Raw genomic sequence first — 12,810 nt, forward strand, 5'->3', positions numbered from 1 at the left:
TGCAGTGGTTCAATCCCTAGAAGAAACCACAAAGCACTGCAGTGCTTTTTACTGTTTTCCTCTCATCTTTCAGGGGCCTTTAGTTCCATTTACAGGGTACTAATTTTACACTGTTAGTGTAGAAAACTACTCATTAACCAGCCCCTCTGTTTGGAAGTGACTGGGAATGTCTGGAAATGGTATCTGAGGGCAGATTTCCAACTGCTTGAGGAAGGACAATGGGTGCTCATGGGAGGCTTTTGTATTGGCACTGGGCAGCCTTCGACACTGAATGGTGGGAAGGAAGCCCTGAGCATGGCTGGGAACAAGGGATGCCTTTCACTGAGCCGTTCTTAACCCAGCAACTCTTGCTACAAGTGTGAGAGATGCCTCTCCCTCGATTGTAGGATACAGGAAGCATGTTGTATATCCAGTTCTGTGTCATGTTTGGTGCAAAGGTGCTCTTAATTTTCTCCCAAATTCAGCATTTTTTTTTGTTCTTGCTGAAAACTTGTGGTCTCTGTACTTGTATTGCTGTGGTGACTCTGCAGTTTTTCATTGGTTTTAATCTTCACCGTGCAGATCTCCTTTCTTTGGAGATGGTGGACTGCTGGTCTGAGCATCTTATTTTCTCTGCTTTATGCTGAGGAAAAGGTATTTGTTACTCGGCTTGGCCTGCACAGGGTGAAAACTCTGATCTAGGCAAGGATTAATCAAGTCAGCGGTTGCAACAAGCAGCGGTTGCTTCTGATGGAGTGTGGTGGTGTAAAGCAGGGAGACAGCACCCGGACATCTTTATACTTGTGCTCTTATCTCCTGTTCACCCTGATTGGCAATGTCCTTGTTGATGAGAAAGATCCGATTGTGAGAGGTGGTATGTGAATATGGGCTTCAAAACACTCGAGGAATGTCTGAAAGCAGCTTTTTAATGCAGGTGGTTGTGTTACTTGAAACAGTGCTGGTTAGAGCTGCCTCAGTGGGGTTTAGTTTATCTCCATTAATCTTCATGGCCTTTCTCAGGGGAAATGGGAGAGAATCGCTTGGGTTTTCCTTTACACCAGACTGGATACAGAGGCTGCAAGAGACACCTCTCCTAGATTTAAACATGGGTGTTCTGCATCCCAAGTTCAGGTACTCACTGAAGCCTCAGCTCCTTCCTACTGTAATGTCATACGTAATCCCTCCAGTGACATGGGATGGATCAGTTCTAATTGTTACATACTTATAATGAATGTCTGTGTTGTGCCTTCTGCATTTGACAGCTCCGGAGGCCATGGCGTAGGCTAAGCCTTGCAGGGTCTGCATGCACTGTTGCTGCAGAGCTGGCTCTTACCCCTATTAGTCGAGGTGGGTGGATGGATGGAGTACACACTCCTTGCTCTTATGCAGAATGAGCTCCATCCTCTGCCTCGCCAAGCGTTACACAGCATTTCACATGGTTAAACTGCACCTTCTGGCACTGAGGTGAGGCACTATTGGTGAATCTTGCAGCTGGGATACTCCTCTTGCCTAGCCGATGTTTAAGCTTACAGACATTAACTACTAAGTACGAGTTACTCGCATGTGGGTCACGATTTCACAGTCACAGCCCCAGCACGCCTGCCCTGCTGCCGTAAGGCCTGAAGGTGACCCCCGGTCCGTCATATCAGTGGCCTTGGCCAGTTCTGACCCGGCGGCTCTGCTCCTGCGGGTGCCGTAAGCAGACCCGCGCTGGGCTCCCTCCGCAGAGCCACGTTCCAACCGCTCCCCCAGTCCCCGGCCTTGCCGCCCGCCTCCCGGCTCGGCTGGGCTCAGCCCCTCTCAGCAGGCGCAGGCGCAGGAGCAGGAGCGGGCGCCGCGCTGTCGCGAGGTGTCGTGCAGAGAGCGGGGCCGGCCGCGGGGGACCGGGCCGAGCCGGCCCTGACCGGACCGGCGTGACCTGAGGTAAGGTGAGTTGAGGTGAGGTGGAGTGGAGCGGGGCGGAGGCTCTCGGGGAGGGGGGCGCTAAAGGAGGGCGCTGGGCCGGGCTCGCTGGGCAAAGGGGGCGGGCCTGACCTTGCCGGCGGCCGCCGGGTGGATCGGTGCGGCGGCCTTGGCCGCGGCCTTACCGGAGGCGCTTCCTACCGGCGGGTACGGTGCGTGCTGGCCCCTTGGGGCCTGGCGGGGTTCGGGTTCCGGTGCGGGTGCGGGCAGGGCCGTGCGGCGAGGCCGCAGTGGTGGGTGTCCCCTGCAAGGGCCTGGTCCCGTTCGCTGTCAGCCCTGGTAGGCGCTGCGGGGCTTTATTAACGCTGGGTGTCCCGTTACTGAAGCCTTTGTGTAATTGGTGATGCAGGGCCGCGCCGGTGCAGTTTGTAACGTGGACGATGTGTTTTCTGTCCTTGAGAGAACCGGTCTGAGAAGACCCAGTGTGCAGAAGCCATGGGTTTGTCTGCATCCTCCCCGGCTGATGCGGCTCAGTCACCAAGTGCATCCAAGCAGCATCACACGGCCTCGCTGCCTTCAAAATGTCCGATGCATCAGAAGATGAGTGGTAATTACTGTTGAGACTTAAGTAAACTCTTAGGGGGGAGCACTGTGTCCAGTGCTGCGCTCATCAGTACAAGGAGCTACTGAAGAGGGTCCAGCAGAGGCCACAAGGATGCTCGTGTCTGGAGCATCTTTCTTGTGAGCAGAGATTGCAGGAGCTGGGCCTGGTTAGCCTGGAGAAGAGCAGCCTGAGAGGGGATCTCATCCATGCAGATCAATAGCTCAAAGGCAGGTGCCAGGAGGATGGGGCCAGACCCTTTCCAGTGGTGCCCAGTGACAGGGCAAGGAGCAATGTCCATAAACTAACACACAACAAGTGTCACCTCAACATGAGGAAGAACTTCTTTATGTGAGGGTGTCAGAGCCCTGGCACAGGCTGCCCAGGGGGTTGTGGAGTCTCCCTCTGTGGAGCCATCCCAGACCTGCCTGGACATGTTCCTGTGTGCCCTGCTCTGGGTGGCAGGGGTAGGACTGGGTGATCTCCAGAGGTGCTTGCTGTGGAACCTCTGGGTTTCACAGCAACCATCTCGTTTCACAGGGGTCCTGCAGTCTGTTCCCGTCTAGCTGCACACCCAGAAAGGGTCAGGGTGGTGCAGAGATGGTAACTGAGAGCAGGCAGTTGTCACTGCCTGGGAAGGGGCAGGAAAAGGGTGCAGTGAGGTGGATGGAGAAGGAGCACATCAGCTCTTTCACTGGCACATTCAGCACGTGTTGGATTCCACTGCTGTGGAAATCTTAGGTACAAACAGTTCAGTATAGGGGCCACCATGGGGTGGGGATTGAGTATTCAAGGACTACAGAAGAAGCCTAGATCTTACCATGGTGATAGGTCCTAAAACACAGGAAAGAACAGTTTAAACTGTTGCAAAGCTCATACGAAAAGTGAAATACTGCTTTGCATTAACATGAGCATTCAGTGAACTGTTTTCCACTTCCTTGTCATGTCTTAAGAGTTTCCTTTACAGCAAAATACATCCTGTTTTTTCCTGTATTTCAGGGTGTCCAATGCACATGAAGACTCCTGATCATAGAACTGAGAACGCAGAAGATGTTCCTGCACATCAAGAAAGAGCATATGAATATGTAGCGTGTCCAGTGACTGGTGCATCTCAGATGAACGATGACATAGATCCTAGCAATATGGTAACTTCTTGTTGTTTCAGCTCTTTTCTTTGGTCTTGTTTGTTCTGAAATACTCTCCCCAAAATGTTAATAGTGGTGATACTGTCCAAGGTAAATAATGTTACTTTTTAAACACTGCTTTTTCTCATTTTGTATGCAAATACTTGAATCAGGTTAGACCTTCTTTAACATCCTCTTCTTCAAATTAACATCTTTTTCCAGTTTGTGAATACCTTTTGCTGTCAGTTTTCTATCTGCTAGTAACACGCATGGTTTTTGTGCTGCATCAGTGGGTTCTGTGTGCTAGCAGTATGGGTAAGCTGTCGTTCAGGTCTCCAAGATTTCCTGTGATTTACAAAAAGTGCTACGCTTTTGGAAGTTGAGGGGTTCCTTTAGGTTTTCAGATGATGAACTCATCCAAAGAGTTCTTCTGCAGAAGAGAAAGGTAATTCTGGTAGACTTAAATAAAGGCTGAACTTAATCTTTTTAGCAGCTGATGAATTGTGCTTTTAATTCTGTTTTTCTTTTCAAACACCATTACATAAGAACATTTTCATATTGAACTTTGTTGTTGATTCTCCTTGTTTTCTAGATGCCTCCTCCTAATCAGCAGCCATCCCCAGGTCAACCCTTTCCATTGTCAACTGTTAGAGAAGAATCTTCCATTCCCAGAGCACATTCTGACAAGAAATGGGTCTACCCTTCAGAGCAAATGTTCTGGAATGCTATGCTAAGAAAAGGGTAAATACACTCTGAGTTACCAGATGGAATATGAGAGTCTGAAATTCATGAAAGAATATCATTAGTTATTATTAATCAGTATTATTGTAGAGTTTGTGGACTCTTAAATGACTGCTTTTATACACAGCTTTATTTTAAAGGGTGAGCTGGTCTCAAAGGCCATGTCTCCTCCAGTGAGCAGCAAGATGATGGGGAATGTCAGGCAACTGCCACAACTCAGTGCATAGGCATAGAGAATCTACGTGATCGCCAGCTTTCAGACTCAGTTGGCTTCATGCTAATCCTCTGAACCCATAGTAAAGGCTCTGTGTGAGAACATCTACTCTGACTTTGCAGAGATGCTAAAAGTGTGGAAATGGTTTGACAAGTAGAGGTTTTCAGTCTGTAAACAAACCTCAGTGTAGGCAAGATCTGAATTATGTCTCCTGTGGTTTGGAAAGCCTTCTGTGCTGCTGTTTCCTCACTCTTTTGTAATTGTCATTCTCAAAGAGATTAACTTTAAAGATGGTTATGGTTAAAACAATAGTAATTTGTTCTGCGTATCGGTGTTGTTCTTAAGACAATATGCCATAAGAAGTCTGTATGGAACACACAAGTTTTAATTCTGTAAACACTTAAATATCTTCAGTGTTAGGCCTGTTGAAAAGCAAGTGCACATGTAGTTAATAGTGCAGGACTGGAGAGATGAAAGGCGTTTCTAAGTGTATGCGGAATGTATTGATACAGGATTTGTGTGCATTAGGAATGCAAGTGGGATTTTTCCAACTCATTTTTACAAATACCGTGGATGTGCTGGTGTTTGCACGCTCTGATAAGTTTCTGATCCAGTTAAGCTGTTAATTTATCTCACTAGAATCTGTGGATCTCTATGGGGGTAACTTTGATAGTGGTTCTCAAGATGCTTAAGCAGATGAGCCAGAAGTTCCCCTACTTGCTTTGTGTCCTTGCATAAAACCTTAAACCTCTTGATTCAAAAGCCCTCCTGATAAAGGGAGGAAGGTGGAATAGTTAAGCTGTAATGTTTGTAAGCTGTTCTCAAATGCTTCTCTCTCAGGTGGAGGTGGAAAGATGATGACATAACAGGTGAAGACATGACCAACATTATTAAGATTCACAACCAAAATAATGAGCAAGCCTGGAAGGAGATTCTGAAGTGGGAAGCTCTCCATGCTATGTATGTACATAGGGGATGAAAAGCAAATCCTTTGGTTTAGCTCTTGCTCTTGTAAGTCTTGGAGAATAGACTTTATGTTATGAAAAAGGTATGAGATGTAAACTTTGATTAAAAGTTTGTAAACCAGTCACTTTTTAGGTCAGAACAGGCCTTGTTCCTAGAAGAGACAGACTAGTTAAGCATTCTGTATATAGAAATTGGTCTCTGGAATTCCATGGTCTTTGTTACACTGGTTTGGATTGTGTTTTTCTGTTCTTTCATCTATTTAATCTGTGCATTAGATTTATTGAGAAGTGCTTTGTAGGTAAGTCAGAATGATGGTGTGGAGCATGTTAAAGGTTCTGTATCATACCAGCAGTAAGTGCTGTCAGAAACTGGGGAGCTTTTCCAATCTTAAGATGGTGGTTTAGATCACTTGTAATTAATTTTTTACTGTTGCTCTTTCTCCTATTTGTTTTTTCTGTTACTAAACCAAACTACCATAGTGGTTTAAACACTTTCTTTATGACCTGTCTGCACAGGGAATGTCCATGTGGACCATCACTGATGCGGTTTGGAGGCAAAGCAAAGGAGTATTCACCAAGAGCCAGAATACGTTCATGGATGGGGTATGTGGGCAGGAGGCAGGTCTTCTGTGAGGTGGGAGGGCTGGGAGATGTTTCAGAAAACATGGTGTAGAATTAAGCCATTTCAGAACTGGAATTGCAAGTTAAAATTACCAGAAGTACTAGTGGGGATCTTATGCCAGTATCTGAATAAATAAAACTTCTCAAACAGGATTCCCACTCCCTCTCCTTCCTTCATAATATCCATTAAAGTATCTGCATGGTCTATTCTGTCTTTCCAGATATGAACTTCCCTTCGACAGGCATGATTGGATTGTTGACCGATGTGGAAAGGAAGTGCGATACGTTATTGATTACTATGATGGTGGAGCAGTAGACAAGAACTACCAGTTCACTATCCTGGATGTTCGCCCTGCCTTTGACTCCCTCTCAGCTGTATGGGACAGAATGAAGGTAGCTTGGTGGCGGTGGACTTCCTAACTACTCCTGTGGTGTGTAATTAAAATGTGAACCACTCTCCTGGACTAAGGATGAGTGAATACTAGGACTTGATATAGAAGTTCAATGCAACTGTTGATGTTTTCGTCATCACCACTGTTCTCTGGGTGATGGGAAGGGAGGGTGGGGAAACTGGTTGTTTTGAAAGAATAAAGTGATAGTAGCAAAAACTTGTATCTTAGTTTTCTTAAGAGCTGGGAAAGGTATTCTTACTTTGTCACAGGTGCTCAGAAAGCTTGCCTTCATTTCCTGACTCCAGTGCTGCACCACATCCATTAACTACCTGAGCCTGACTGGAGTTCTGAGTATTACATAGTGAAAACTGGAAATGTCAAAACCAATATAACATAGTTCAGTACTTGGATACTGAGATGATGAATAAAGGGACTGTTCCAAACTGCATGCTTTATTACCTGTATAAAACCATTTATTTGTTTCACATGGGCACTTTACCTATTCAAATATATGCTTCCTCAGAAAACTTTAGTCCAGTTTATTGTGTTAAAGGAAGTATAGTAGGAGTATTTTTGAAGGTATGCTAAATTGAGAAGGAGGATATACTCATGCCTTAATCTGCAATCTGTCTTTGAACAAGAGAACATTTGTTAGAAGCAGAAAGTGTCAGTTATTCTAAAAGGAGATAAAATTAATATTTAATGGCTATTTATTCTGAGTATTTAAAAGATTTGGTTTCTGATGTAAGAGAAGAGTATTCTTACGTCTTTAATGTGTGTCTCGTGTAATGCATTCAGGGCAGAATTAAGTCTTATTTAAAGAAACTGTTGTGTGATGCATCTCTGTTTTGCATCTTGCCTTCATCAACTGAACCATAGTGTGGGGTTTTTCTGTACTACAGAGTTGCACAAAGGTGTATGACTACACAGTCCTACATATTTCTGCATAGTGGTTGCAGTGAGGGATTTTACAGATGTGTGTATAACTTGGCTAAAACGGTATTGAAAGTGCCAAGGAATAAGGTTGATTTGAATGTTTCCTAAGACTGATGCCTGTTAATGCTGTGTGGCTTAAAGATTTGGTTAATGTTAGTGCTTAATAAGGGAAACTTAACTTTTTTATATGTCTTCCACTGTAATAGCTTTAAATTTGCATGGCTTGCTAAATTTGAGGTGCCACATGTCCCTAAATTTAAATGATTCCTTCCTTTCAGCATAGATGACTCCCAAGAATGAGTCTTCCACACAAAACACTTGGGAATGGAAGACGCGCGAGAGTTTCACATTGTAGCTTCTCAAATGGGAGAAGCTACATGAAACTTCCCAACCTTAACAGGGAACCAGCTGTACTTTCGCATTTGGAAAGCGGCTATTTTTAACTGAGGGGAAAGCTCCTCAGTGTTCCAGTCAAGTAACTTGCCATTTAGGAAAAAAATGTGCAGGAAAGCTTCTACAGAACCAGCTGTCCTGCATGGTAAGAATAAATACTACCCAGAAGTCCAAATCCTAAGAGAAAAACACACTTTTACCCTTACCCACTCGTTAATTGTTTTTCAGTGATTCATACATACATATATACATACATACATATATATATATATATATAAATGAGAAATAGTTTTGGGGAAATAAAAATGATCTGAGTAAGCAATGCATGCATGAGATTCAAGAAGTGTGTGAGCTTGGATGAAGTGTATCTGATAGTGAAAGAGCTGCTTCTCTCTCTTGTAACAATGAAGACTGAGGCTCATTCTTTTGGAGGTGTGTTGTTTTGGTTGTAGGATTATGCATCAGTAACTTGGCAAGCACAGAATTGTGTACTTCTCACAACTAAAGGGGGAAAAAGCACACCAGTGGAGGGAGTGCTTGGAGCTTCCAGAGAATGAGTTTGGGAAGTGTGATGTTGAAATTGTGACAGCTGCTAACTCTGGTGAAAGGTGTCTCATGCCACATGCCTGGATTCAGAATGGCTCTTTTCTGTGCTGCTCTTAATGAAGTGTGCCACTCTGATTCTCCTTTTTGATTGATGACAAATAAATATACTTTTCTTAACTTTGGTATTTGGTGACTGTATTTTTAGCTGTAAGAATCATTGAGATGAGTTGGAACTAATCATGTCTTTGTATGTACTACTTACTTAGGTGAATACAGAAGAGCCAAGGACTAAATTCAAGTGCAGCAGCACTCAACAGAAGAGCATATGATAACAAATATATTCATCCCGAGCCTGGGTAGCTTCTGAAGAGAGGAATGCAAGGAATTACAAGGCTTTTTAACAGTCCTTGAAGTAGAAATTAATGTAATATCTACAAGCAGTAAGACTGAAGGAAGCAAACATGGCGATTTCCCTTTTTGGTTTGAGTTACTTTATGCCTGATGTTGGCAGTTCACTATTTCTCAGAAGATGGGTGTCAGAGTGATCAGAATTCTAATGTCAACTTGAAAAACTGATACAAGTTGATGGGGTTTTACCCTTTGGGGGATGTTTGAGCAGTAAAACTGTTGTTTAGGCTAGATTCAAGTTAATGCGTGTGCCTGCATAAATGATTTATATCCTTTCTTTGTAAGTATGGAAAGGTGTGGAGAGTTCATGAAACTCAAACAAGTGAAGATATATCCTGATCAGGCCCTTTCAGGGAATTCCGCAGCAGCAGGTTCCCAGTCAGGCTGAAACAGAAGTTTAGAACCCAGGATCTCAAACCAGGTTAAGCTTGTGTGTGTTCAAAAGGGAAAATATGGTCACTGTCACTAAATCAGTTGTGTATTTACACATCTAAAGTTCACCTAAGCTCTGCTATAATGTGCCAAAGCCCCATTTGACCTATTGTGTTTGACTTGCAGTTGAAACAAGTTAGAGCTCTCCAGGCCCTGCAGCTGAAGTTTTGTCCTTCAAGGATATTCTGGTGCTCAGGAACTGCAAATCTGTGGCTGACTGATGGAGAAGGACTCCTGTATTAACACACCAACTGTAATCAGGTCTTGGGTCATACATAAATAGTCAAGAGTAGTACTGATCTTTACTCCCTGGAGCAGGAGGCTCCTCTGCATTCAAATACCTGGGTTTGACCTCTTGCTGTTGCATTGCTGCAGGCAGATAGTGACTGCCCTGCAGTTAGGGTGATGCCAGTCTAGAGAGACACCCAACACAGGGTGGCTGTGCTCACAACACCCTCCCTACTCAGTAATGTTGGCCTAACTCTCTGCTCTTCCACAGTATGTCTTGTTAGCATCTGTCCAACACAAGTGCCTTGTAATTAGAGAGTAATTGGGAGTTCCTGCTTATGTTTAGTTGTCCTATGACATTTTCCCCTTGCATTGCACTAGCAGGCAATTTGAAAAGGGGAGATGTAGCTCTTCTGTCTGTCTGTCTGTCTATCTATCTATCTCCCTCTCCCTAGAAACAGCTTTACTCCTTCCTTTCACACTAAGCCAACAGTGCTAGCTTCAATCTTTGCTAACTTTCCAGTTAAGCTCTAGGATTTCTGCCTTGCTCCGCTACAGAAGAAACTATCTTGCTGAGAAGAAGGTATTTGTGCCCCTTGATGATTATTACTGTTTTTTACTGCCAAAGCAAAGTGTTCTAGACTAACGTTTTTCAATTCTGGTGTGAAAGAGGGATGCTAGTGTAGTGTGAAATGGGATAATGACGCTGTCTGGTGCTTACATAAATGTATTTATTATGAGGACTTTAATGTGTTCTGTAAATAATTAGTTAAAGTCTAAAATATTATGAATATTGTTCTGCTTCCAAAAGGTGTGAAAGTGGTAAAGGATCTCTGGGTGCTCTGAAAACCACCATGAATAGTCTGTCATCTTATGCACTCCCATTTTGTTTGTTCACTCTAGTGTCAAAATGTGGGGAATAGTATCTAATGTGCCCAGGTTCAAAAGATGGAGGTGCAGATCCTAATGTTACTGTAGCTCAGCAGCTAAAATTGCAGGAACTGGTTATCTAAGGAGCACTGCTCTTTGTAGTGGCTGTGTTTCTTCCTAGAGGGCAGAAATGCCCCTTTCAGAAACACCATTCCTTTACTTTTTAAAGAGATCTGTCCCCAACATTTACTAATTTAAATGACACTTTAATTCTTTATCTCTCTTTGCTTACACCTGGAGGCAAATCGATGTAGTCATGTTCCACAAGCAGATGTACTTGATGTGGAAGCTGAACTTACTGTGAGGGTAGAATAAACTGCTCGTGAGACCTCACTTGGAGAACTGTGTGCAGTTCTGGTGTCCTCAACATAAAATGGACATGGAATTGTTGGAACAAGACCAGAGGAGGCCACGAGGATGATCAGGGACTGGAGCACCTCCCGTATGAAGATAGGCTGAGAAAGTTGGGGCTGTTCAGTCTGGAGAAGAGAAGCTGTGTGGAGATCTCATAGCAGCCTTCCAGTATCTGAAGGGGGCCTATAGGGATGCTGGGGAGGGACTCTTCGTCAGGGACTGCAGTGATAGGACAAGGGGTGATGGGTTCACACTGAAACAGGGGAAGTTTAGACTGGATTTAAGGAAAAAATTCTTTCCTGTTAGGGTGGTGAGGCACTGGAATGGGTTGCCCAAAGAAGTTGTGAATGCTCCATCCCTGGCAGTGTTCAAAGCCGGGCTGGACAGGGCCTCGGGTGGCATGGTTTAGTGTGAGGTGTCCCTGGCCATGGCAGGGGGGTTGGAACTGGATAATCTTAAGGTCCTTTCCAACCCTAACCTATGATTCTATGATTCTATAAGCTGTGCTTACGTGTTCAGTATCATACCTTTCCCTACCCACAAGTATCTTTATGTATGTTCTCTTTAAAAATAGATAGCATTGTTGGTTTTCTACAAAATTTTAGTTAGCAACTTCATGTACTTTTACTCTCACTGAAAAAAAATGTGTGCTCTGTTTGTTATTCTGTCTTACTTTGTACAAGGTAAGTTGTAGGCAAAGCTCTACATGCAGTGAATCAAGTAAGTATTGATTCTTTTGGCAATGTTAGTAATAACAGGTACCTATGGGCATATCAGCTATGTCCATTTTGTAAGAAGGATCATTTTTAGTTTGCATTAGATGGTTAATCACTTTTATCTGCATCTTCTTCAACAAATGGCTTGCCAAACTCCTAGAGAAAGAATCTTAAATTCTTTTATGAATATGACAGATGCATCTATTTGGACTTACTACTTGCACATCAAATTCTATAGAAACTTGTGGACAGAGTACTAGCCTTGACTCCAAACCTAAACATGTGGCCTTGAGCCTGTGTGAAATGATGCATTATTTACACAGAATCATGGAATCGTTTGGGTTGGAAAGGACCTTAAGATCATCCAGTTCCAACCCCTGCCACGGGCAGGGACACCTTGCACTAGAGCAGGTTGCTCCAAGCCCCTCTGTCCAACCTGGCCTTGAACACTGCCAGGGATGGGGCAGCCACAGCTTCTCTGGGCACCCTGTGCCAGCGCCTCAGCACCCTCAAGAGCTTCTGCCTTAGATCTAACCTGAACTTCCCCTGTTTCAGTTTGAACCCATCGCCCCTTGTCCTATCGCTATGGTCCCTAATGAAGAGTCCCTCCCCAGCATCCCTACAGCCCCCTTCAGACACTGGAAGCTGCTCTGAGGTCTCCACACAGCTTCTCTTCTCCAGGCTGAACAGCCCCAGTGTTCTCAGCCTGTCTCCATATGGGAGGTGCTTACAAGTGAATCGGTCGTCCCAAAGGCAGCGACTCACAAGACACGGCTGCGTATTTGCAGCTTGGGTACATGTTTTTATGACTAGAGTCTGAGCGAGCCCAATTTTCAAAGGATAATGGAAACTCATTGGAAGTATTGGGACTGGTTAGGCCTCATTAAAAAAGAAAAATAATTAAAAGAACAGTTTCCTTTGCTGATGCTTAGTTTGAACCATGGCTTCTCTTATGAAATAGAAAACATCACATTTGTTTTCAACATAGGATGACCAAAAAAAAAAACAAGTGATGATTTTTGTTTTCTGATGTTTTGCCGGTTTTGAGGTAACTACAGAAAGTTTAGCTGTTTTTCTACCATGCTGCTTCTCTTGCCTCCAGCTTCTGAAGCCTGCGACCCCATAAACCTCCTGTCTATAGAGACAGCTAATGCTTTAATTGATCATTAGTAGACTTTCAAAATGAGTTTCCATCTGCCAAAAGATTTTATGTCTTGGGGAACTGACTTAGAGCAGTTTGATGCTTGGAGGATAAATGCAAGTGCCTTTAAAAAGCATTGCTAGAGCACAAATCCTTGAAAAGGTTGCTTCTAAAATACTTAAAAGGA

The 12,810-nt window shown here is 44.1% G+C and overlaps 1 protein-coding gene across 7 annotated transcripts; it reads left to right on the plus strand.

Moving 5' to 3' along the window:
• Nucleotides 1-1,790: 1,790 nt before the first annotated feature.
• LOC136012395 (holocytochrome c-type synthase) lies at nucleotides 1,791-8,591 on the plus strand. 7 transcript variants are annotated; one of them, XM_065675611.1, is made up of 7 exons: nucleotides 1,791-1,907; nucleotides 2,291-2,488; nucleotides 3,482-3,627; nucleotides 4,199-4,347; nucleotides 5,402-5,521; nucleotides 6,043-6,129; nucleotides 6,369-8,591. In XM_065675611.1, the coding sequence occupies exons 2-7, from the start codon at nucleotides 2,377-2,379 to the stop codon at nucleotides 6,565-6,567; spliced, it is 813 nt and encodes a 270-aa protein (XP_065531683.1). In that variant the 5' UTR covers nucleotides 1,791-1,907; nucleotides 2,291-2,376; the 3' UTR covers nucleotides 6,568-8,591. The 7 variants fall into 7 exon arrangements, with proteins under 7 accessions (XP_065531683.1, XP_065531687.1, XP_065531682.1 ...); XM_065675615.1 differs by having other exon boundaries at nucleotides 2,342-2,488; XM_065675610.1 differs by having other exon boundaries at nucleotides 1,791-1,902.
• The last annotated feature ends 4,219 nt before the right edge of the window (nucleotides 8,592-12,810 follow it).

This window comes from Lathamus discolor, chromosome 3 (assembly GCF_037157495.1).
Source record: "Lathamus discolor isolate bLatDis1 chromosome 3, bLatDis1.hap1, whole genome shotgun sequence".
In the NCBI taxonomy this organism is placed as follows: domain Eukaryota; kingdom Metazoa; phylum Chordata; class Aves; order Psittaciformes; family Psittacidae; genus Lathamus; species Lathamus discolor.